Consider the following 26,258-nt stretch of genomic DNA (forward strand, 5'->3'; position numbering starts at 1 on the left):
CCATACTGTCTTGATTACTGTAGCTTTGTAGTATAGTCTGAAGTCAGGGAGCCTGATTCCTCCAGCTCCGATTTTCTTTCTCAAGATTGCTTTGGCTATTCAGGGTCTTTTGTGTATCCATACAAATTGTGCAGTTTTTTATTCTAGTTCTGTGAAAAATGCCCTTGGTGGTTTGATGGGGATTGCATTGAATCTGTAGGTAGCTTTGGGTAGTATAGTCATTTTCACAATGTTGATTCTTCCAATCCAAGAACATGGTATATCTCTCCATCTGTTTGTATCATTTTTAATTTCTTTCATCAGTGTCTTATAGTTTTCTGCATACAGGTCTTTTGTCTCCTTAGGTAGGTTTATTCCTAGGTATTTTATTCTTTTTGTTGCAGTGGTAAATGGGAGTGTTTCCTTATTTTCTCTTTCAGATTTTTCATCATTAGTGTATAGGAATGCAAGAGATTTCTGTGCATTAATTTTGTGTCCTGCTACTTTACCAAATTCATTGATTAGCTCTAGTAGTTTTCTGGTAGTGTCTTTAGGATTCTCTATGTATAGTATCGTGTCATCTGCAAACAGTGATAGTTTTACTTCTTCTTTTCTGATTTGTATTCCTTTTATTTCTTTTTCTTCTCTGATTGCTGTGGCTAAAACTTCCAAAACTATGTTGAATAATAGTGGTGAGAGTGGGCAACCTTGTCTTGTTCCTGATCTTAGTGAAAATGGTTTCAGTTTTTCACCATTGAGAATGATGTTGGCTGTGGGTTTGTCATATATAGCCTTTATTATGTTGAGGTAAGTTCCTTCTATGCCTACTTTCTGGAGGGTTTTTATCATAAATGGGTGTTGAATTTTGTTGAAAGCTTTTTCTTTGATGATCATATGGTTTTTCTCCTTCAATTTGTTAATATGGTGTATCACATTGATTGATTTGCGTATAGTGAAGAATCCTTGCATTCCTGGGATAAACCTTGATCATGGTTTATGTCCTTTTAATGTGCTGTTGGATTCTGTTTGCTAGTATTTTGTTTAGGAGTTTTTGCATCTATGTTCATCAGTGATATTGGCCTGTAGTTTTCTTTTTTGTGACATCTTCATCTGGTTTTGGTATCAGGGTGATGGTGGCCTCGTAGAATGAGGTTGGGAGTGTTCCTCCTTCTGCTATATTTTGGAAGAGTTTGAGAAGGATAGGTGTTAGCTCTTCTCTAAATGTTTGATAGAATTCATCTATGAAGCCATCTGGTTCTGGGCTTTTGTTTGTTAGATTTTTCATCATAGTTTCAATTTCAGTGCTTGTGATTGGTCTGTTCATATTTTCTGTTTCTTCCTGGTTCATTCTCGGAAGGTTGTACTTTTCTAAGAATTTCTCCATTTCTTCCAGGTTGTCCATTATATTGGCATAGAGTTGCTTGTAGTTATCTCTCATGGCCCTTTGTATTTCTGCAGTGTCAGTCGTTACTTCTCCTTTTTCATTTGTAATACTGTTGACTTCAGCCTTCTCCCTTTTTTTCTTGATGAGTCTGGCTAATGGTTTATCAATTTTGTTTATCTTCTCAAAGAACCAGCTTTTAATTTTATTGATCTTTGCTATCGTTTCCTTTATTTCTTTTTCATTTATTTCTGATCTGATCTTTATGACTTCTTTCCTTCTGCTAACTTTGGGGTTTTTTTGTTCTTCTTTCTCTAATTGCTTTAGGTGTAATGTTAGGTTGTTTATTTGAGATTTTTCTTGTTTCTTGAGGTAGGATTGTATTCCTATAAATTTCGCTCTCCGAACTGCTTTTGCTGCATCCCATAGGTTTTGGGTCATCATGTTTTCGTTGTCATTTGTTTCTAGGTAGTTTTTGATTTCCTCTTTGATTTCTTCAGTGATCTCTTGGTTATTTAGTAGCATATTGTTTAGCCTCCATGTGTTTGTATTTTTTACAGTTTTTTTCCTGTAATTGTTATCTAGTCTCATAATGTTGCGGTTGGAAAAGATACTTGATACAATTTCAATTTACTTAAATTTACCAAAGCTTGATTTGTGACCCAAGATATGATCTGTCCTGGAGAATGTTCCATGAGCACTTGAGAATAAAGTGTATTCTGTTGTTTTTGAATGGAATGTCCTATAAATATCAATTAAGTCCACCCTGTTTAATGTGTCATTTAAAGCTTGTGTTTCCTCATTTACTTTTTGGATGATCTGTCCATTGGTGAAAGTGGGGTGTTAAAGTCCCCTTCTATTATTGTGTTACTGTCAGTTTCCCCTTTTATGGCTGTTAGCATTTGCCTTATGTATTGAGGTGCTCCTATGTTGGGTGCATAAATATTTACAATTGTTATATCTTCTTCTTGGATTGATCCCTTGATCATTATATAGTGTCCTTCTTTGTCTCTTGTAATAGTCTTTATTTTAAAGTCTATTTTGTCTGATATGAGAATTGCTACTCCAGCTTTCTTTTGATTTCCATTTGCATGGAATATCTTTTTCCATCCCCTCACTTTCAGTCTGTTTGTGTCCCTAGGTCTGAAGTGGGTCTCTTGTAGACAGCATATATACAGGTCTTGTTTTTGTATCCATTCAGCCAGTCTGTGTCTTTTGGTTGGAGCATTTAATCCATTTACATTTAAGGTAGTTATCGATATGTATGTTCCTATTACCATTTTCTGAATTAATTTGTGTTTGTTATTGTAGGTCTTTTCCTTCTCTTGTGTTTCCTGCCTAGAAAAGTTCCTTTAGCATCTGTTGTAAAGCTGTTTTGGTGGTGCTGAATTCTCTTAGCTTTTGCTTGTCTGTAAAACTTGTAATTTCTCCGTCGAATCTGAATGAGATCCTTGCTGGGTAGAGTAATCTTGGTTGTACGTTTTTCCCTTTCATCACTTTAAATGTGTCCTGCCACTCCCTTCTGGCTTGCAGAGTTTCTGCTGAAAGATCAGCTGTTAACCTTATGGGGATTCCCTTGTATGTTATTTGTTGTTTTTCCCTTGCTGCTTTTTTTTTTTTAATAAATTTATTTATTTATTTATTTATTTATTTTTAGCTGTGTTGAGTCTTCGTTTCTGTGTGAGGGCTTTCTCTAGTTGTGGCGAGCGGGGACCACTCTTCATTGCAGCACACGGGCCTCTCACTATCGCGGCCTCTCTTGTTGCGGAGCACAGGCTCCAGACGCGCAGGCTCAGTAGTTGTGGCTCACGGGCCCAGTTGCTCCGCAGCATGTGGGATCTTCCCAGACCAGGGCTCGAACCCGTGTCCCCTGCATTAGCAGGCAGATTCTCAACCACTGCTCCACCAGGGAAGCCCCCTTGCTGCTTTTAATATTTTTTCTTTGTATTTAATTTTTGATAGTTTGATTAATATGTGTCTTGGCGTGTTTCTCCTTGGATTTATCCTGTATGGGACTCTCTGTGTTTCCTGGACTTGATTGACTCTTTCCTTTTCCATATTAAGAAGTTTTCAACTATAATCTCTTCAAATATTTTCTCAGTCCCTTTCTTTTTCTCTTCTTCTTCTGGGACCCCTATAATTCGAATGTTGGTGCGTTTAATGTTGTCCCAGAGGTCTCTGAGACTGTCCTCAATTCTTGTCATTCTTTTTTCTTTATTCTGCTCTGCAGTAGTTATTTCCACTATTTTATCTTCCAGGTCACTTGTCTGTTCTTCTGCCTCAGTTATTCTGCTATTGATTCCTTCTAGAGAGTTTTTAATTTCATTTATTGTGTTGTTCATCATTGTTTGTTTGCTCTTTATTTCTTCTAGGTCCTTGTTAAACGTTTCTTGTATTTTCTCCATTCTATTTCCAAGATTTTGGATCATCTTTACTATCATTACTCTGAATTCTTTTTCAGGTAAACTGCCTATTTCTTCTTCATTTGTTTGGTCTGGTGGGTTTTTACCTTGCTCCTTCATCCGCTACATATTTCTCTGTCTTCTCATTTTGTTTAACTTATTGTGTTTGGGGTCTCCTTTTCGCAGGCTGCAGGTTCTTACTTCCCATTGTTTTTGGTGTCTGCCCCCAGTGGGTGAGGTTGGTTCAGTGGCTTGTGTAGGCTTCCTGGTGGAGGGACTGGTGCCAGTGTTCTGGTGGGTGGGGCTGCATCTTGTCCCTCTTGTGGGCATGGCCATGTCTGGTGGTGTTTTTTGGGGTGTCTGTGAACTTAGTATGACTTTAGCTAGCCTCTCTGTTAATGGGTGTGGTTGTGTTCCTGTCTTGCTAGTTGTTTGGCATCAGGTGTCCAGCACTGGAGCTTGCTGGCCGTTGGGTGGAGCTGGGTTTTAGTGTTGAGATGGAGATCTCTAGGAGAGCTCTCGCCGATTGATATTATGTGGGGCTGGGAGGTCTCTGGTGGTCCAATGTCCTGGACTCGACTCTCCCACCTCAGAGGCTCAGGCCTGACACCTGGCCAGAGCACCAAGACCCTGCCAGCCTCATGGCTCGGAAGAAAAGGAAAAAAAAAAAAGGAAAAAAAACCCAAACAAACAACAGATAGAACCCCAAACCAAATGGTAAAAGCAAAACTAAACAGACAAAATCACACAAAGAAACATGAAAAGAAAACAAACAACAACAACAAAATAGAAACAGTCAGAACCCTAGGACAAATGGTAAAAGCAAACCTAAAGAGACAAAATCACACAAAGAAACATACATTTACACACTCACAAAAAGAGAAAAAAAGGAAAAAAAAATTTTTTTAATTTAAAAAATAATAAAATTAAAAAAAAGAGAGCAACCAAACCAATAAAAAATCCACCAGTGATAACAAGCACTAAAAACTAAACTAAGATAAACATAAAAATCAGAAACAAGTCAGATGCAGAAAGCAAACCCCAAGTCTACAGTTGCTCCCAAAGTCCACTCCCTCAATTTGGGGAACATTCGTTGTCTGTTCAGGTATTCCACAGATACAGGGTTCATCAAGTTGATTGTGGGGATTTAATCCGCTGCTCCTGAGGCTGCACGGAGAAGTTTCCCTTTCTCTTCTTTGTTCGCAGAGCTCCTGGGGTTCAGCTTTGGTTTTGGCCCCACCCCTGAATGTAGGCCACCCTCAGGCGTCTGTTCCTGCCCAGACAGGAGTGGTTAAAGCAGTGACTGATTAGAGCTCTCTTGCTCGCTCAGGCTGGGGAGAGGAAGGGGTACAGTAGTCATAATTGTAATTCGGGGCGAGCCTGCAGTGGCAGAGGCCAACATGACATTGCAACAGCCTGAGGTGCGCCATGTGTTCTCCTGGGGAAGTTGTCCCTGGATCTCAGGACCCTGGCAGTGGTGGGCTGCACAGGCTCCTGGGGGGGTATGGGTAGTGACCTGTGCTTGCACACAGGATTCTTGGTGGCAGTGGTGGCAGCGTTAGCATTTCATGCCTGTCTCTGGGGTCTGAGCTGATAGCCGCGGCTCGCACCTGTCTCTGGAGCTTGCTTAGGTGGTTCTCTGAATCCCCTCTCCTCGTGCACCCGGAAACAATGGTCTCTTGCCTTTTCGGCAGGTCCAGACTTTTTCCCTGACTCCCTCCCAGCTATCTGTGGTGCACTAGCCCCCTTCAGGCTGTGTTCACACAGCCAACCCCAGACCTCTCTCTGGGGTCTGACCTCTGAAGCCCAAGCCTCAGCTCCCAGCCCCTGCCCACCCTGGTGGGTGAGCAGACAAGCCTCTCAGGCTGGTGAGTGCTGGTCGGCACCGATCCTCTGTGCGGGAATCTCTCCGCTTTGCCCTCTGCACCCCTGTTGCTGCGCTCTCTTCTGTGGCTCTGAAATTTCCCTCCCGCCCAACCCCATCTCCGCCAGTGAAGGGGCTTCCTAGTGTGTGGAAACTTTTCCTCTTTCACAGCTCCCTCCCAGAGGTGCAGGTCCCATCCCTGTTCTTTTGTCTCTGTTTTTCCTTTATTCTTTTGCCCTACCCAGGTACATGGGGAGTTTCTTGCCTTTTGGGAAGTCTGAGGTCTTCTGCCAGCGTTCAGTAGGTGTTCTGTAGGAGTTGTTCCACATGTAGATTTATTTCTGATGTATTTGTGGGGAGGAAGGTGATCTCCATGTCTTTCGGTTCCTCCATCTTGGAGGTCTCTCCCACGAGTCCTTTGACATCCATAAAGAACAACACTTCTTTTGGCTAGATGGTGCTTATATTAAAAAGGTAGCCAGGTAGATTCAGATGTAGATTCAGGTATGTGCCCACTGTTTGCATACTGTTTAAAACACGTATTTAATTCATCCAACCAGCAGATCCAGTGAGTCCAAATCACCTATTTTCCAAACAGACTCCAGATTTTGTATCTGCACAGTGGTGCATTGCCTTCATTTTCTTCTAAATCTCTTTCCTTGTCCTCAGTCCCTGCCCTCTTTGGCATCGAGTGTGTGCTATGACTTGAGCCGCTTCCTGACCCCAGGTCCTTGTCTTCTCTCCCAACATGCTTTGTAGGTCCCCCTCCCGGGGTACATTGAGGCTTACCCCCGGTCCCGGTACCAGCAGAACTCGCCCTCCAGGCTCCCTCGCCAGTACAGCCAGCCAGCCGGGCTGCACCCCAGCTTGGAGCAGGCCCCGGTGCCCTCCGCAGCAGCCTCACAGCAGAGCCTGGCGGAGAACGACCCGTCTGACACGCCCCTGACCAACATCTCCACAGCGGCCCTGGTGAAGGCCATCCGGGAAGAGGTGGCCAAACTGGCCAAGAAGCAGACGGACATGTTTGAGTTCCAGGTCTAATGCCTTCGCCCACTTCCAGACTCTGAGGAAACAGTCTTTGGGTTTCTCCAGCCTGGCTTGATGGGTCTGGAGGCACAGATGATGTGGGAGTCTTTCTCACCCTCAGTTTCTATAAAGGTGAACAGTGGGGCTTCTGGGGAACAGGAAACTCTTGAACAACTGGATGCTTGGCTTATTCAACTGATTGTATGCCAACAAGTCCCCATGTGGGACCATATGTTTGGTACTCTGTTACATTAACTGTTTGAACTGCGGGTGTATTTCCCTACGGAGCCTTAGTCACGAGAGATACTCGCTAATCTGCAGATGCCTGTCCAATGCCATATTTTAATAAATCACCAGAATGGGGAGAGCATAGCTCTATCTTCGGTGACCTCTGCATGTTAACTCTATTTCTGTGTTAAAGGCAATGCAGGCGTGTGATGAAGTCCCAGACTGTACTCTCTCTCATTCAACCATGACTGTAATCGTTGCAATCACCTCCCGTCTCCAAGGGAGACACTGACTCCAGCCAAGAAAGCTGAGTCCTTTTCTTTTAAAGGTTCATATTCAAAGTCAAATAAATTGGATGAAAATCAGTACTGTCAATGACTGCACCTATGAATAGTCCTGACTCTTTTCCCTCCGCAATTGATTCAACCAAGGCCAAGAAAGAGAGAAGATGAGAGGGAATGGTGGATTTGTGTTGACAGGTTTTTGAAAAGGTGTTGTCATTTTGGAAATAGAGTATTCTGCAAGTTGGGCTCTGGCTGGAAGAGAATCGGTGCTAAGAGCTTTTAAGGTCCTACAAAAGAAAAACAGGTTTTCTTTGCCCTGCAATGAAGGTGGCCTGAGAACGAAGCTTCTCCCTTTTCGGGGACGATAGATACATCGACTTTTACAAGGAAACCTCTGTCTCTTCAGCAATGATGTCCAGCATGTGCTGCCCAGTGATACAAAAGGAAATAGTCATTGATGCCCGTTAGAAGCAGGAACAGTGGACCCAGTCTCCCCAGGCTGCAGCCTCTGTTTATAGAAGCTTCTGAATGCAGAAAATCTGTTGATTTACATTTAAATGTAAATAACCTTTTTAAAGGTGTATGGAGTTAGCCAGTCCCCTCCCGCACTCCTTCCCATAGTTAGTTAATAGACATAGGAGGACATTTGCCAAAATGGCAGGCTTCTGACCTCATGACCATGATGTTGCAAATCAGCCTCCCTGGCATGGCAGGTGAGCCTCCAGAGCTCTGGGTGGACAAAGCCTCACAGCCCTAAGGCACCAGCTGCTGACTGTCAGTGCAAAAGCAAAACAGCTACTGACTTCAGGTAGCCCAGGGGAGGGGACACCCTGGTCCCCTCACCAACTTTGGGAGCTATGCTCAATGTCGGGGGCTTACTCGGTATCTGTTGGAGAGTGAGGTCCTGTCCTGCCTTCTCACCCATGATCCATCTAGCTTCAGCTTGTATCCATCCCCTCTTGAGTCCATCTTTCCATTCTCCTCATGAGTTTCTTTGGTCTTTATTGAGAGAATAAGGTGGAAATTTTAAAATTGAGAGAAGAGTAGGAGTGGAATTGATTAGAGTGGGAGAGTCAAACTGTCAAAGCACAGACTTTTCAAAGAAGCTGTTTTTATTTCCCAATGGCAAATTGCCCTTTCTGGAGATGATGTGTCATGGAATCCCCAAACGAGTCTCTTGTTCTGATGATATTAGGTAGTGTCCTTTTGGTATGCTGGTTGATCTTTCATAGTGTTAGTTTTTTGTTACTTAAAAAAAATCAGCTATAAATAAAATGTATTTTTGTAATTTCCATGTGTATATATGGTATATTTCTACCAATGGCCGCTTGTTGTAGTCCAAAACCTAAATCAGTTTGCAAAACACTGTGGACAGTGCAAGATTTTACTGACAGATGAACACAATGCCTAAGTCTATCCAAATAGGTATTCTGTGCACTTGAATGAACAAAGAGCCAAAGAAACTCAGCCTTTTCATGCAAATGGTATGAGTCTGATAAAGTCAGCTACATTGTCCCGCCTTATCAATGATATGAATATTTCATCAGTACAATGATGTCAACCCGGTACTTTGTCTACTTGGTAAATGCCTGGAAATACTGTATGTGAAAATGAAGTTCCAACACCTTAGTGTAATTTAAGTATAGGCACATGCTTTCAAGACAGTGTCTGTGTTTTGGATGTACCAGTGACTCGCAGAAGAGGAGCCCACAGTGTGCGGTGGTCTGGCTCCAGCTGGCTAAAAGGATGCAGAAAAATCATGGTGAGCTGTGTAGAACCCCGTGAAATACTGAGTCAGTCAATGGAGATGGCTAAAAATACAGCATGCTAAATCAGACACTCTTTTAAACGAGATACCGCAGGTTTAAGAGCAGTATATGGGAGGAAAACCTTAAGTTGAGAAGAAATCAAATCTGTTTGTGTTGTCCCACCAATGTGAGATGGCCGCCATTGTTTGATATTCTGTGACTAAGATGTGGTCCCTTTTCTGAAGAGTCTCCTGACCTCATGGAGGTTATGGATACCTGGCCAGCTGACTCTGAGATAAGGCAGGTGGTCAAAAGTGCCCTGTGGAAGTCAACACAGAGTTCCACGCAAACCCAGAGGCTCTGTGTTCCTCATGACCCTCCAGACAGTTGAAGAAGCCACGGAAGACACTGGTGACCTCAGAGAAGGAAGCTAAAGTCCGAAGAAGTGGAGTGACCTGCCCGAGGCCTCCAGCCCAAGCCCGCTGACTCATGATCGGGCTTGCTTTCCATTTCACCATGCTGCCTGCACGCTTGCCTGCGACACGTTTCTTGAACTGTGCTAGGAAGTTCAAAAAGTAGACAGGGGTCATATGAGGGACTATCTACATTCTTGTGAAGAAAAAAGATAATTGAATATGTAAAGAACTTCAGATAAAGTGTATGAGGACAATGCATTTGTGGCATAATAAACATTTTTCGGAGCTAGTTTCAACGTGAGTTTTCTGCATTCATGAAAAGAAGGCATTTTGGCTTTTTCCAGAGAGCGCCATCAAGGAAATGGTGTTCTCTACTGCTGTTCAAGACTTCAGGGTGTGTTCTTCTCTCAGCGCCATGGGTCCAAACAGGCAGGTGGGGAGGCCACAGCAGCTTGTCACTGAGAGGTAGCCGATTCTGCACTTTGCATTAGGGGAGGCGAGCCCGTGGTACAGGAACGTAAAAGTCTATTGCGTGCCCTGGTACCTACCATCCGAGATGCATTGGTACCTGTGGAATAGGAACTTGCCTCTTTCAGGGTGTGCTATGGACTGAATGTGTCCTCCGCAATTTCTATGCTGAAATCCTAACCCCCAATGTGATGGTATTAGGAGGTGGGGCCTTGGGAGGTGCTTAGCTAGTGAGGGGAGCCCTCGTGAATGGGATTAATGCCCTTATAAAAGGGACCCCAGAAAGCTCTCTTGCCCTCTTTTCTGCCACATGAGGATAAAATAAGAAGTCGATAGTCTGCAACCCAGAGGAGAGCTCTCACCAGGACCTGACCATGCTGGCACTCTGAACTCGGACTTCCATCCTCCAGGACTGTGAGAAATAAATGTCTGTTGTTTGTAAGCCACCCAGGCTATGGTTCTCTGTTATGGCAGCCTGAGCTGACTAATGACTAAGGGTGGATCATGTAGGAATCAGTTCTCTGGTACCAGAAGAAGTTATATTGTGCGTGTGCTAATTTAAGAATTCAGCAGAAGGGCATGTAATTTTTGAGCATTCTTGATGGAAGAATGGGTAGGATATTGTTAGATTTGTGATATAAAAAAAGAAAAGAAGACTTCTGAGAGTACGGATGGAGGAGGAGAAAGATTTAAATACCTGACTAAAATAAGTGCTTCTCTAACAGGCAGAACTTAACAAAATAGATCAAAAGATTTAAATACCGATTACCAAAAAATAAGCTTCTTTTTTCTACGTAACACGCAGGAACTCATTGTTTAATGAAAAAAAATAACAGATATTATTTTAAAGTTTGAGAACAGAATTTAAATGTAATCCACTCCTATTACACATCAGAAAGTAGTTTGGTCTTTTCTAACAACATACAGCCAAATACACTTAGGGAAAGATAGTAATTTAGCAGTGACTGACTTGGGTCCAAGTATTAGAAATTAAATGCGGCCATATAGTCCAATCTTGAAGATATTCTAGTCAAGGACCTTTGTGAGGACCAGAAACCTATTCACACCTCCTCAAATGTAGAGACTGACTGAGCAAATACAGGAGGACCTCAGAAATATTGTGGGTTTGGTTCTAGACCGCCACAATAAAGCAAATATCACAGTAATGTGAGTCACATTAATTTTGGGGTTCCCAGTGCATATAAAAGTTATATTTACACTATACCGTAGTCTATTAAATGTGAAATAGCATTATGTCTAAAAAAATACATACCTTAATTTAAAAACACTTTATTGGTAAAAAATGCTAACCATCATCTGAGCCTTCAGCGAGTTGTAATCTTTTTGCAGGTGGAGGGTCTTGCTTCAGTGTTAATGGCTGCTGACTGATCAGGATGGTGGTTGCTGAAGGTTGGCCTGGCTGTGGCAACTTCTTAAAATAAGGCAACGATGAAGTTTGCTGCATTGATTGACTCTTCCTTTCGTGAACGATTTCTCTATAGCTGCAGTGCTGTTTGATAGCATTTTGACCACATTAGAACTTCTTTCAAAATTGAGTCAATCTTCTCAAAACGCTGCTGCTGCTTTATCATCTAAGTCATATTCTAAATCCTTTGTTGTCCTTTCAACAGCCTTCACAGCATCTTCACCAGGAGTAGATTCCATCTCAAGAAACCATTTTCTTTGCTCATCCATGAGAAGCAACTCCTCATCCATTACAGTTTTATCATGAGATTGCAGCAATTCAGTCACATCTTCAGGCTCCACTTTTAGTTCTCTTGCTGTTCCCACCACATCTGCAGTTACTTCCTCCACTGAAGTCATCCATGAGAATTGGAATCAACTTCTTCTAAACTCCTGTTATGTTGATATTTTGACCTCTTCCTACGAATCACAAGTGTTCTTAATGGTATCTAGAATAGTGAATCCTTTTCAGAACGTTTTCAATTGACTTTGCCCACATCCATCAGAGGAATCACTATCTATGAAGCCTTACAAAATGTATTTCTTAAATAATAGACAAAGTCAAAAGTACTCCTTGATCCATGGGCTGCAGAATGGATGTGTTAGCAAGCATGAAAACAACATGAATCTCATTGTACATCCCCATCAGAGCTCTTGGTTGACCAGGTGCATTGTCAATGAGCAGTACTATTTAAAAAAAAATCTTTTCTGAGCAGTAATCTCAACAGTGGGCTAAAAATATTCATTAAACCATGTTGTCAAACAGATGTGCTGTCATCTGAGCTTTCTTGTTTCATTTATAGAGCACAGGCAGAGTAGATTTAGCATAATTCTTAAGGGCCCTAGGGTTCTTGGAATGGTAAATGAGCATTGGCTTCAACTTTAAGTCACCAGCTGCATTAGCCTCTAACAAGAGAGTCAGCCAGTCCTTTGAAGCTTTGAAGCCAGTCACTGGCTTCTCCTCGCTGGCTATGAAAGTCCTGGATGACATCCCCTTCTAATATAAGGCTGTTTTGTTTTATGGCTGTTAGCATAACTGATGCCATCTTGGACGCTTAGTTTCTCCTGTCCTTTTACTCACCTCACCCAGGACTGTACTGTGCAGTGAATCACTTCTCTGTCATCAAAGGTTTTGTAGTTAATAGATACTGTTTAATAATCATTAGGACCAGGTAGCCTCTATGTTCTCTAGTCCCCCCAAATGATGAAAACCTTCCCTAATGTAATCCCGGTGCCCATGAGACTAGTTACCCATCACAAATCTTGACTTAGAAATGCACGTCCTGTTTCCAAGCACATACCTCCATATTCTAGGTTAGCTATAAAATTGTCCCAATGGCCCCTCGGCGGTGCAGGATGCTTCTGGATCGTCCACCTGATCCCACCCTGTGAGTAAATTACCCTATAATAAACTGATCCATTGATTACATGGAGCTTCCTGCCTAATTTTTCAGTCTCAAGATGCCTTCTCAGTTTGGTGGGTACTGTTCGTTCCCTCTGTCCTCCAACATTCGTCTACATTGACAGTCTGTTGTTTAGTGCAGTCACCTTCATTAATCATCTCAGCTGGATCTTCTGGGTAGCTTGCTGCAGCGTCTACATCAGCACTTGCTGCTTCACTTTGCACTTTCATGTTATGGAGATGGCTCTTTCCTTAAAGCTCATGAACCAACCTCTGCTGGCTTCAAACTTTTCTTCTGCAGCTTCCTCACCTCTCAGCCTTCATGAAATTGAAGAGAGTTAGGGCCTTGCTCTGGATTGGGCTTTGATTAAGGGGATGTTGTGGCTGGTTGGATCTTTAGACTACTAAAACTTTTCCCAGATCAGCAATAGGCTGCTTTACTTTCTTATCATTTGTGTTTTCACTGGAGTAGCACTTTTAATTTCCTTCAAGAACTTTTTCTTTGCACTCACAACTTGGCTAACTGGTGCAACAGGCCTAGCTTTTGGCCTGTCTCAGCTTTCAACATGCCTTCCTCTCACTAAGCCTAATCACTTCCGGCTTTTGATTTAAAGTGAGAGACATTGGACTCTTCCTTTCACTTGAACATTTAGAGACCATCGTAGGGTTATTAATTGTCCTAATATCAATATTGTTGTGTCTCAGGGAATAGGGAGGCCCAAGAAGAGGGAGAGAAGGAATGGGGGAACAGCCGGTCAGTGGAGCAGTCAGAACACACGCCACATTGACTAAGTTTGTCCTCTATATGGGTGTGGTTCATGGCGCCCAAAACAATTACCATAGTAACATCAAAGATCAGTGATCCCAGACCAACATAACAAATATAATAATAATGAAAAAATTGAAATATTGCAAGAATTACCAAAATGTGATACAGAGACATGAAGAGAACAAATGCTGTTGGAAAAATGGTGCCAATAGACTTGCTCGACACAAGGTTGCCACGAACCTTCGATTTATAAAAAAAATGAAATATCTGCAAAGTGCAATAAAGCAAAGCGCAATAAGACCAGGTGTGCCTACGCAGGGCCATTTCATGGAAACAAAACAGCTCCCGATGGGGAGGGATGGAGACCGCCGTCCTCCCCCTGGCTCGCTCTCTCCTGTTCTCTCTCCACACGGGCTTTCACCTCTGTTTTTCTCTGCATACCTGCTCCGTTCTCTTGCTTCCCTCGACCTACTCTCCTTCTCTGTTTTCTCATTAGGGTGTATGTAGCTGAAAATCCACCCCAGGACCCACTCTGCACAACTTTACCCTTTCATTACCCACCCCTCTCTGGCTGCCATCTCTGTGCCCCCAGGGCAAATTCTTGAGACTCGGATTGGTCCATTTCATCCACCTATGATGAGCCACCCTTGGGTCAGGTGCCTATACAATCAGCTGTCAGCAAGGAGACAGGGTCATGTGACATAAGCATGCCCCCCCCACCCCCGCCCTGGACTGACCCTTTCAGTGAGGGCTTTTGCTGGGGCTTGTACCCAGAGGAGGAAGCATGAGTGGGCGGGTCCTTCAAAAGCCTGGAATTGGCCACTACCCCCAGGATGGCAGCCAGCAGGTGGGCAGTCCCTGTGGACACTGCCACAGAGAGGCGAGGGCATCCTCGACTCCCACGTCAGGTGAGAATGCACGCGCTTGCAGACCTGCCCACCACTCCCACCCTAACACCTGTCCTGTTGAAAATGCTGCTGGGTCTAGGAAGTGACTTCTGACTGAGGCCCAGTTAGCACAATGTCTTTCTTAGCAGATGATAAATACTTGTAAATTGAAACGAATGATCTTAGCTCAGGTGATGTTAATATGGCTCCTGGCCACACACTTGCATGATGTGAAAACTGATGAGCTTCTCAATAGAGTCTTTTGAAACAAAATTGGTTTCTAGTAAAATTGATATTATTGTGGCTCTTCCCTTCTAAATATTTAATAAGTTAATGTCCCAAGAATTGAAAAGTCTCTTGATTTCTTAAGGTGAACTGTTACAGAGTCCTAGCCTGTGATAAGTGCTAAAATGTAGGGTGTTTCTGGGAAGGGATATTTAGGAAGTATCAATAGAATTAGGGCCAGAAACATTCTTTTAGAGGATATTAAGTTGCTTTGATTATGCAGGTTTCAAAAACAGAGAAATTTGTGATGGGGCAGAATTTGTCTTCATAGGACGGATCCACACTTTAATGAAAGCCATTATATAATGAAATCTTGAAATTGATTATCTTCATTCTCTGACTTTGGCCAGACTTTTGTGAATTATGGAGGGAGGCCATCAATGTATTTTACATAAATTAACTGTGGCTTCACTTTATTTTCCACCATCTCTACCTTATGACTAAACTGGCCCCCTCCAAACCCACACACAAACTGAGTCGAGAGATGGTTTTACCGAATAGAATCAGAGGAATATCGTTGGTCTGGAAGTTTTGAAAAAAGCAGAAATAGTCAAGACCTTGACAATTCACGTTAAACCAGTCTCTGGTTGCTCATCTGTGAAATGGGTATAAGAACTTTTGCATTTCCTACCTCCCATGGTGGTTGTAAGGAGCACATGGCATAATGTAACCGAAAATGCTTTCAAAAGTATATTTGAAGATGTTCTTACTAAAGTATTAGCTTCATAATTCAGTTTCATCCAGCGAAATGTTTTAGCTCCTTCCATCTACTGAACTAATTTGTCACATGTTCTATAAATTTTTTAAAGTATTTATATTCTGTAAAATACAAATACAAAGATGATCCTAAGTTTGGAACTGCCCATAAAAGCCAGCCTCACCTGGAGCTGTGCTTTGCTGTTGCTGCCTACGGTTTGGAGGACATGTAAGTACTTGTGCCTGCGCTTTCGCTCTGGGGGGTAAACCCAGGCCAGGAATTCTCACCAAACATGTTAGACATGCTGGGCAAAGGCAAGTACTGAACAGGAGCTTGACTATAGCTGTTGTAATGTGATGCTTTGCTTCCTAATTAACTTTGTATGTCCTTGGCCTCTGCCAGGAACAGTGTTCATATGCTATTAGAATTTTTTATGGTAAAATAAAATGGCAAAGGCTTTCATGCCCCAAAACCTGCCTGCTCCTCATTTTGCCTTCTCCAGATGGTGAGATGGACTCACAAATCAGTTGCACAGCAGTACCCGCTGGGGGTTGTTAAAGGACAGTTGTGGGTCTGGCAGACCCCCTGTGGTCTCAACCTGGGGCATGAGCTCATCAGCCAAAAAGAGCTCACCCCTGGCCATCCACAGGCCCCTGAGAAGCAGTTCCAGCCCATCCACGACTGTATTCTTGGGGCAGATGGTGTCCAGGGGCAGAATAAGCCAATGTTTGCTTACATGCCCTTCTCAGAACATAAAGAAGTCCCATCCAGTGCTCCCAAGGAGTCCATGGATGATGTTAGTCTGGGACATAAACTCCCAAGACCACCTCTTTCCCCATTGCCAGTCCCAGCAATCATGATGCCAGCCTTATATTTAGACCTAACCAGAGACTATGTGTTATACTCCATGCTCTGCCCTTTGATCTAAGCTGGTTGGACAGGAGGCATATCTGACCCAGGAGCCACAGATTCATAGGCTGACCAGCCACCAAAAAAAATGTGGCTTAGCACATGGGGCTAGGCCAACCAGATTCTCTCTCTAGGAAACACCAAGAAACAGTCTGTTAGCAGCAGGTGTTGAAACTGAATGGTCAAGACTCAGAGGCCGTGATGGGCTGTATTCAAAACAAAGATCTAAGAAATCAGAATATTGACTAAGAAGTAGCCTTGAAGCCAAGGAGATTAGAGATAAGAAAGCCTATCTCCTGTAATAAAAATAGACCAAAAACCCAACTCTGAATGTTTCAGAGGAGTCCCTATGCCCTAATGGAGAGACACGACCCTGGGCTTTTGTGGCTCCAGTGAGATTGGGGCGGCAACATAGTGATGTTCCTCACTTCAGCCTAACTGCTGAAGCTTTCTGCAAATACTCAGAAAGTACCTCGAGACTGAGGGAGCGATTCTTCACTCCACTCTGTAAAGAGAGCTCAACTATGTACAAAAGACACCCCCGAAGCTGCTATCTTGCTTCAGTGACAAGGGATAAACTTAGAGCCTCTGCAAAATGCTGTTGCAGGGCTCTCCATGGGGTGGAGAGCATGGCAGAGGAGAGGACCAGTGGACCCAGGAACGGAGGGCTTCCCTGCTCCCGCATTTGCTTTTTCTTTCCTCCTGGACCCTGGCTGCTCCTAGCTCTCAGGACCAATGACGTGATCAAATAGAAGGAAGTCGTTGGTGCCTACTTCCGTCCCAGGAATGGCTGACAGACATAGCCCCAGGGAGCTGGAAAAGGCACATGGCAAAGCCAGCCCCTCCTTGCTGGTCCCCATTAGAAATAGGAGAGCAAACTTATTCCAAAGGATGATCTCCAGACATCTTTTAGGAGATGTCATGCATCCAACTCAAGAGCTCTGCTGGCCACTGGAAGCCAGAAAGAATGTGCCTAGGAAGGAGTATGGAACCAAGTAATGACAACATTAGTGAGAGTGATGGTCAATTAACTGTAAAATGTACACAGATGGTTAGAGGGAAACACAATTGCTTTGAGTCTCTCTATGACCTTTTGGAGGTACAGTTATGACAAATACTGGTTGGCACAGTTGGGTACTTCATTTTAACAACATTCCAGTGTTCATATTTGCACATAGACAAACCCACATTTAGGGAGAGGTCATCTGACTCCTCGGAACTGAAATAAAGTTTTGTTAGCATAACAGTTTCACCACCCACCCCTCCTCCAAGCCAAAGAGCTCTGGCTAACTCTTGAAGGGAAAACACTGCAGGTTATCTGGTCTCTGATATGGGCTGTGTGTGCTTGCTCTGAACTCTGCCGGGCCTTCACGGAACATATAAAAGGGCTTGCTTTTGCCCCCAGTGCCCACTCTGTCACCGAGCTCCTGGTGGCTGAGGCCTACAGGAGCCCCACAGGGCCTGTGGAAGCCACACCTCTTGAAGCCATATTCCCAGTGATGCCAACATAACCTAATGAAAAGTCAGGCTACCACCCAGATGTCTTACCTATGGGACATTTAGAAACTATTGGATTTGGGACATAGGGTCGACCGATAAGTCATCTGTTGGACCGGATTTCTCATGCTTCAGCTGGTGGCAAAGCCAGAAACTGCATGCTCCTGGAGTAGTCCATTTTCTAGATCAAATTTGGCAGCATCAAGAGAAAGGGCGTGGATAGTCTTAAGACTGTGAAAACAAAGGGTTGCCAAATTGCCCGAGTTGCTTCATGTATTAATAGTCAGGTGCTTTGGGAACTAAAAGTTTGCTTCTCTCTAATTTAAGGTTTTGTCCCTAAAATTGGAAGGTCCCAGACAAGCTTTCTGTGTCCCAGGGACCAACTCTTTTAATGGTTCAGGTAAAAGAGAACCAAAGGCTGAGACCAGAAGCCGTGACTTGAGCAGATACGAGGCCTGCAGAAGGGCTGCAGGGCTGTCTTTCTGCCGGGGGTGTGCATGTCTGTTGATTGTTAATCTTTCATTTAACTGGAACTGTACAGGAAGCACTGATAGAAGCTTCCACATAGCCATCCATTCAGTCCTTCATTGGCTGAGCAAACTTTCCTGAATTCTTACTATGCATCAGACGCCGTGCTAGGTGATCGGGATTCAGCGGTGAGCAGGACACAGCGCCTCCCCTCACAGAGTTCACGGTCAAGGGAGACTGATCCTTGAGACACAAAGCCCAACATATGAAGGACTCACCATGCATTCAATGATTTTTCTACCTCATAAGAGCCAGCCGAATGAAAACTGAAGTCCCCTTCTTTCTGGAAACATTTAGGTTTAGAAAATGACTCTGCAATTGCATCTTGTGATTAGGCTACACACAGCTTTCCTTCCCAAGGATCTTTAACTGATTAGTAAGGTACCCACAATATCCCCCTGGGGATAGAGAACAAATTGCCAACTGCCAAGAATCAACAAGCATTACAAACCCAAATTTCAGAGCTGTCACCACCAAATGAAATCAGGAGCCCAAATTGTAAGAAAAAGAATAACCAATTTGGTGACTCTACTATGCCATCCAAATGAAAATTTCAGTACTTTAGGAATGAAACCACAGTACACCGAACACTCACCTTGCATTGTTCATATCAGTAAACTGCCATTCAGAATGTACTGGATTATTAATGAATGGGCTTGGGTTTTTATTCAGCCTCTGAAATATAGTGCTCTGTGGAGCAAATCCAAACAGGTGAACCAGGTAGAGCTCTGCAGTGATACCATTTCTTTTTCTTTTTTCTTTCTTTGTGATACCATTTCTTTGCTGCATTAGCCTGTTTTCCTTGGTTGAAATTGTGTTTGTTTTCTCCTGGAAATTTTGCATATGAAATAAAGCACATCGTCTTGCTGGTAATTTTCTTTCCAAGGTGTTAGTGGATATATGTGTTCACATTTTGTCTTTTCTCTTGCTTACTAGTTCTTTCTCCATTCCCCATAAGGAAAGGATTTTAACAAGCGTTTACAAATTCTCATAATATTAGAAATCACCATGTGATGAACTGATGTCTCTTAACTGTTTTTGAAATTATAGGATCCTAGACTCTTTTAGTTGGAAGAGAATTTACTGGGGAAATGATCCAGGTTTCTACCCTGCAATCAACCCCATGACCTGTGGACACTATAGAGGCCTACGTGGTCAAAGATTAAGCAGAATTAGGGCTTCAGCCAGGCAGGTACTCAAAATGAGGGAGAGGGGAATGAATGGGGAGGAGATGGAGGGTTTTAAATATAATTTAATATTTAGGGGAAAAAAGCAATGTAGTCACCATTGAGTGGGAGTGGAAGAATTTCCTTGATTTTAAATCACACATGGCGTGAGAAGACACCAAAATATTTTCAGTTTGGGGTCTGAAAAGTTTTACTCTAGCTCTGAATCTATGTCAAGGCCACTGTTATCACACTTTAAAGGGATGCCCATGTTAGGATTTGGGGTCATCCAGACCTAGATTGGAACCTCACCTTTACCACATTCTAGCTGTGCTCCTCTGGGCAGGTCATGTCCCCTCTCTGAGCCTTATCTGTGAAATGAAGCTGGGATCTAGTCAGTGAAGTGACTATAGAGCTGGAAGGAGAGAACACAGAGTTTACAACTGCAGGGCACTCTACAAGCATGATGGACTATTGTTATTGATTAGCCTCTGCTTGAATACTTCTAGCGTTGGGAAACTCACTATCTTGCCAGAGCCGAAGCATTACCCATTGATCCACCAGGAGTGACTCCTATGCTCAGCCCCTTCCAGCCCCCAACTGTGGACAGCCTCCCTTTTCAACAGCTCAGGACACCAATAAGCCCCCCCAAAAGAGGGTGAGCTCAGGACACCTAGGGAGAGGTGGCTGGTGCTGTGATAGGAAAGGCTCTTCATCACCTGGCTGAGGTGAGACTAGCTGGAACCCGCCGGAGATCTCCCGCAGATTCCACGGTCCCATCACTCCCAGGAGTCATTCTTCTGAGCGCCCAAAAGACTCAACTCACCCAGGGCATACCACCCTGGTCCTAGCAAGCAACTTGCAAAACACCTGGGCTTGGTGCATTTAAAGGGCTGGCAGCAAAGACGGTCGGCTCTGTAAGAATGACATGGAACTCATTACCAGAATCATATGGTAAGCCAGAGGAAAATAAGATTCTATTTAGGAAAACTCCATGAGACTGCTCATGTAACTGCTCAGGGACAGCGTTGCTAAAGTGAAGTTCGCCTGTGCTGGATTCAGGAGAAAACTTGCCTCTCCTTATCTTGGAGTCCAGACTCTTGGCAGTTATGACATTTGCCCACACATTCTCCATAGCAGCTGGCTGAGGTGGGCTGGAGGAGAACAGGGAAAATATAATAAACTGAAGCCAGTCAAGAAAAAATGAGCTAAGGGTTTAAGTGTTTGGGCTTTAGAGCAGCTTGGCCACATCCTAGCTGTATACTTCGTTGCGCCTCTGTAAGTGGGGATGAGGACATATTCCTCATGGGTTCAGGCTATAAACATTAATGAGATGCTGTAAGTAGCGTGCTGAGCCCAGGACCTGGCACAGAGAAATCCCTTGATAACTAGTGCTTGATAGTTGGTATCATGTGATGTTGTGGCAGGGCTGGGGAGAAACTCCCATAGTGTCACTAACCCCCAGTGGTCTCTCTTGTACTCAGACCCCCAAGACACCGTTTCTGGTGCTAGAACTGGTCTCGTCAGAGCATCTTTGCTCTGTTCCTAAAACAAACTATAAAATGACATCAGTTCTTGAAACACACCTGTAGTAAACTGTTTCTTTGGGATGGATGGGGAAGGATGCAGTGAGCAATTCAGATTTGGACACCACCCTCTTTCCCGTGCAGAGGGTCACACAACCTTTTTCTGCAAGAGGCCTGATCGTGTACATGCCCGCGCGCGCACGTGCACAAACACTCCACATCTTGGACAAGCGAGCCTGTCCTGATTGTCCTGTGACTCTTCCCAAATCACTTCCAGGAGGGATAAAAAGGGAACCTAGATTCCTGGAGGCTTACACAGGAAGGAGCTGCTACTTGGAGGGAGCCGGTGGGCTCAGCTGACAACCCACTGTGTCACCATAGGCAGTGGCTTCACTTCACTGGTTTGTAAAGAGATACCATTTTGACCTGCTCCCATATCAGTTAATGCTGGAAACCAAGCCTACATTAAACCCCAAATTTCCCTCTTTCCAAACTCAACACAATCTAATCAATTAAATAAGGGGGAAAAAATAGATATATATATCTAGACCTGAGCTGTCCAGTATGGTAGCCACTAACCCCATGTGGCTATCTAAACTGAAATTTAAATAATTAAAATGAAATAAAATTTAAAATTCAGTTCCTCAGGTGTACTAGCCACATGTCAAGTCTCAATAGCCATGTGTGGCTAACGACTTCCATATTAAACAGCACAGATATAAAACATTTCTGTCACTGAAGATAGTTCTATTAGACAACATAGATCTGCTATGGATGGAAACGTGTTCTCCCCCCTACCCCGCCCCGCCCCATATACATACGTTGATGCCTTAATCCCCAATGTGTTGGTATTTGGAGATGGAGCCTCCGGAGGTAATTAGGATTAGATGAGGTCATGAGGGTAGGGCCTTCATGGTGGTACTAATGTCCTTATAAGCAGAGGGAGACACACCAGAGCTCTCTCTCTCTCTGCCATGTGAGAACACAGCAAGAGGGTGGCCAACTGCAAGCCAGGAAGAGAGCTCTCACCAGGAACTGAATTGGCCAGCACCTTGATCTTGGACTTCCAAGCCTCCAGAACTGTGAGAAATAAATGTCTGTTGTTTAAGCCACCCGGTCTATGATACTTTGTGATAGCAGCCAGAGCAGACCAATGCAGATAATAAGTATTAATGAGTTCAGTCCAGCTTCTTTTATTTATGTGAACTGGGCTTTTCACCTTGAAACTGGTTCTGGAAAAATATTTTCCCTGTGCAAGTAAAACGTGGCTCTCAGCAGGTGGCCACCTGCAGCTTCTGAGAAGGGCCTGATGTTGCACCTGTGTTTATTTTTGCAATGAATGCCTGCGATGGCCACAGTGTCTCCTCCTCCCTAAAGATTTCCAAATCGCATTTTCTTCTAGATAATAAAGAACAAGCTGATAAATATCAGCCCTGGATGTGAGGGGATGGGGGCTGTTTCATCCCAAGTCTAAACCCATGCTGTCACCTAGTGGATTCCCCCCGCCCCGCATGAGAGAAACAAGGATTTTGTGTTAATGACCAGAAACCTTGATGCAAGTTTGCCTGGCAAACCCTAGGAAGGTGAGCATTAGCTGTGTGTCAGGTGGTGAGCTGAGCAGTTCACACACATTATCTCAGTTAATTCGCAACACCAATTATCATGCACATTTTCCATGAGGAAAAGGGCTCAGAGAAGTGAAGAACCTGCTTCACTGACAGAGCCATTGGATGAATAAATGAATGCACAAATCAGTAAAGGCATGCAGGCTTAGTTTATGTGCACTGCATTCAGATAAACTCTGCAGAGATTAATAATCCTGGGGGAGTTTGGGAATGGATAGATGGAATAGCTAACATTTATTCCCCCTCTGGATGTATCCTCCCTCAGGCTCCTGTAAAATCATCCGCTGATTATAGGACCTTTGCTGCTCTGTCTCTCCTGGCACCTGACTTGCGACCTAAGCTCAAAGCCAGCTGGCAAGCCACTGCCATTCTGCTCTTAGGAACTGGAACGAGGAGAGAGTTCCTGTGAATGGGGAACCCGAGTGACTCGCTAGGAGGAAGCTGATCAGAAAGGCAGGAGGTGCACAGGTGTGTGGAGTGAGAGGGAGTGAGGAGGGCAACTGCCTGGGCTCCTGGTGGCTTCCAGGCCCTGGTGCCAATTGGCGTGAGGCTTGTGACGGGACATGTGGTGTGTCTGCAGATGCTCCCCAGCTCCAAGGGCTTCCGGTGGGGCTGCGATCACAGGACCCTGGCCACCCGGCCCCAACATGGACAGAGACGGACGTGCAGCCCAGACGAGCCGATCACATTTGCTGTCCGAGGAATGTGGTTGGAGCTGAGTGTCCAGTGGCAGCACCTCATTCCTTTCCTCCTAAAGGCCTGGACGCCTCCTTTGTTTATTTCTCTTGAGTAAGTTTCTACTGTTTGTAACCAAACAAGCCTACTGGCATCTGCTCTTGTTATTTAAGTAAACTAGTTGGAGTGGCCTCTTTCCTCTCAACCAGAAAAGCCCCTAGAATATGTGAATCTCCAGCTGTGCATCACTGATGCATCTTCGGATTCCTCGCCAGTCACTTTCCCTCCAGTCGCCACACAGATGGCTTCTAGGATGTGCTGATGCTCTGCTGTGGATGGGATAGAAGGCCTGGGCGATGGCCAAAGCTCTCCCTTTGGGGCACCACCTCCAGAGGGGCCAAGCCCTTGACCTCACCTGATGTGGCAGATGTGATGCTGCCTGGGAGAAATGTGGTTGGCCCTCTCTAGAAAAGTATCACCCTCTTCCCCAAACCGCCTCCCAGCCACGCTCACCCCCTTGCTACTTTTTGTGGGTGGAGCTCTAGGGCCCTGCAAATTCAACGTTTCTCCCTCCCTGCTGGTCAGGCCAACCTCCAGCTCAAACCCCGAGGCCACCACCACTCCCTGTACTAGTAGCTCAGCAGTGAGGGCTGAGTCCTAAACCGGGTGGGAAACAGTAATGATGACTCCCAGCTGGGGGCAGTTCCCCATCTATCACCTTGTTTGTTGTCCCCACCCAACCATCCCATGAGAGCAATGTCTCCATTTCCCAGATGAGGAGACAGGCTCAGAGAGGTTAAGTAACGTTCCCAAGGTCACATATCTGGGTGGGGACGGAATCTAGATGCCGTTGAAAGGAAAAGGCCAGTGTGCATGAGGTACCAACACGGCCTTCACCTCCAGTGAGAGGGAAGTCTTTAAAGCGGTGATTACATCTCTTCTCCTCCTGCTCCGAGAAGCCAGGCGACCGCAGGCGCTGGATCCGGCCTGACCCCTTTGGCCATAGAGTGGGCACAGGTTACTTGGTTGAGGGAGTGGCAGGTTTTCCCATCACACTTGAACTCTCTACTTCCCTCAGGACTGACAGATCTGTTGATGAAGCTGTCATGATATAAACAGTTGGTTTCACACTCTATCAGGTTTCCTGTTCCATCTTGCTCAAACCAGTTACCATTGGAGAGGATGTACTTCAGTCCCTCACCCACAGGCTGTTCCCTCTGCGCCCTCTACCCTGATGTCCTGAGAGTACACGTTGCTAATCTGATTGGTCGGAGTCCAGGACATTCCCTGGGCCCTGCATCACCAGTGGCCAAGCTTACTCCATCTTAAAAGTCAGTGCACCTGTGCTCCTTGAGCGCCTGTTACAAGGTAAAGCCTGCCTTTGTGAGCAGGCATGACCAGGTCTTCTTTCCTAGCTCTTCCATGTTGGTAACTAAGTGGGCAATCAAGCTGGAGGCAGCAGGGAGCTCCAGTCATACCTTCAGCCCAACTTTGAATGCTCCAAAGCAGCTTTCCCTTTAGCTCAGCTATAAATTTTTTTTCCTGTTTATCTGGTGGTGTACCGGTAAATGTTTGACAACCAACTCTTTATGGAGGTTGGGAAGGGTGGAGAGGACAGGAACAACCCTGATTTGTACATTTGCCAATTTCCGTAGTGTAAATACTCTCATTGTGGCCAGTTTTAAGACATCATCGTGACATTATTAGGAAGGAATGTAACATTAGCACACTTTTCTATAGTATTTCCGCTTTACAGACCCAAGAGCCATAAATAACTTTGAGTGTAGATAATTGTAAAATGTAGCAAAATAATTAGGGAGTGCTGAATTTTGAATATTTATTACCTTAGTTTTAAATATAGTTTAATTGTAAGTTGATATAGTTTAATTTTTAACAATGGCTGTATTTAACAACCAGCTTACAAAATTCCTGAAAATGTAACCACTGGCTCTCATGAGCTGTTCAAGCTGGCTCCAGCACGCTACTCTGTTATTCCTCTGCATAGGGTGTTCGCTCAATTGGGACCCCATCCTGTTTTCATCTGCCAAGCATCCCTCTCTTTGGGGAACAGCCTCTTCCATTCCATTTCCTTCTGGAGGGGCTGACAATCACAGGACCTGCCTCCCCGGCCATCCTGATAACAGGACCTGTGACCAAAGCCATGGGATGAAGGGATAGGTGACAGGGCTGGGTGTGGGCATTCCTGGGACCTTGGCTGTGACACCATAATACCGTCAACCCCATTCTCACTTGGGAAATTGTGGGAAACAACTCAGCCGACCCCAAAACTATGTCCTACCAGTATTGAGCCTAATGTTTCCTTCTGATAGCTCACTAGGGCTTCCCCTGTACCTGCGCCGCGGGCCGCGGGACAGCCTGGGTGAACCTTGACAGGCCTGAGTTCCAGTCCTGGCTCTGCCGTTCCCTAGCTCTGTGCCCAGGAGCAGCAGGGGTGGCGGAGGGGGGTGGGTGTAAGCTACTTCACCTTTCACAGCCCCTGTTCCCTCATCTGTAAAACACGCCAAGAGCGGTTCCTATCTCACAAGGTGCGAGTGAGAATTAGAATGTTCACGTCAACTGCCTCCCTCTGTGCCCAGTATGCACTTAACTGGTGGCCAATTTTCGAGCCTGGAGGGATGGGGGCGGGGGTTTTTGGGGCTCTGGAGAGGGAATGGGAAACAGGGCCCCACTGGACAGTTCTGTCTCCACCTGAGCTCTGCGCTGGGTTTTCTTGATGCCTAGTTTATTCTCATTTATTCTCATTAAGAGTCTCTAGCTCCCCTCACTGCACTTGCCAGCCTGCAGTTTTCTAGAACAAGGGAGCCTCTCTTGTAACAACCAGCCTGGGGCAATGGGAATCTGGCTTCTTCCTGGAGAAGAATGGGCCTGGAATGCCCAGGGTGGGCAGACTCCCATGGGTAGAACAGAGGTTGCAAACTCTGGGGGACTGTCCAGCCTTTATATGTCCTGCATTGGGTTTTGGAAACACTGGAATTCATTGCTAAGATTTAGAACCCAGGAGCTTTTGCCTG

The 26,258-nt window shown here is 44.7% G+C and overlaps 1 protein-coding gene across 1 annotated transcript in view; it reads left to right on the forward strand.

Moving 5' to 3' along the window:
* The window catches only part of KIAA1549L (KIAA1549 like), a 294,252-nt gene extending 287,449 nt beyond the window's left edge, over positions 1-6,803 (forward strand). Inside the window, exon 24 of the mRNA XM_061203754.1 lies at positions 6,386-6,803. Within this exon, the coding sequence (XP_061059737.1) occupies positions 6,386-6,667 (282 nt within the window). The 3' untranslated portion in view covers positions 6,668-6,803. The remainder of the gene's footprint in view (positions 1-6,385) is intronic.
* Positions 6,804-26,258: the final 19,455 nt, after the last annotated feature.

Source organism: Eubalaena glacialis, chromosome 10 (assembly GCF_028564815.1).
Source record: "Eubalaena glacialis isolate mEubGla1 chromosome 10, mEubGla1.1.hap2.+ XY, whole genome shotgun sequence".
Taxonomy (NCBI): domain Eukaryota; kingdom Metazoa; phylum Chordata; class Mammalia; order Artiodactyla; family Balaenidae; genus Eubalaena; species Eubalaena glacialis.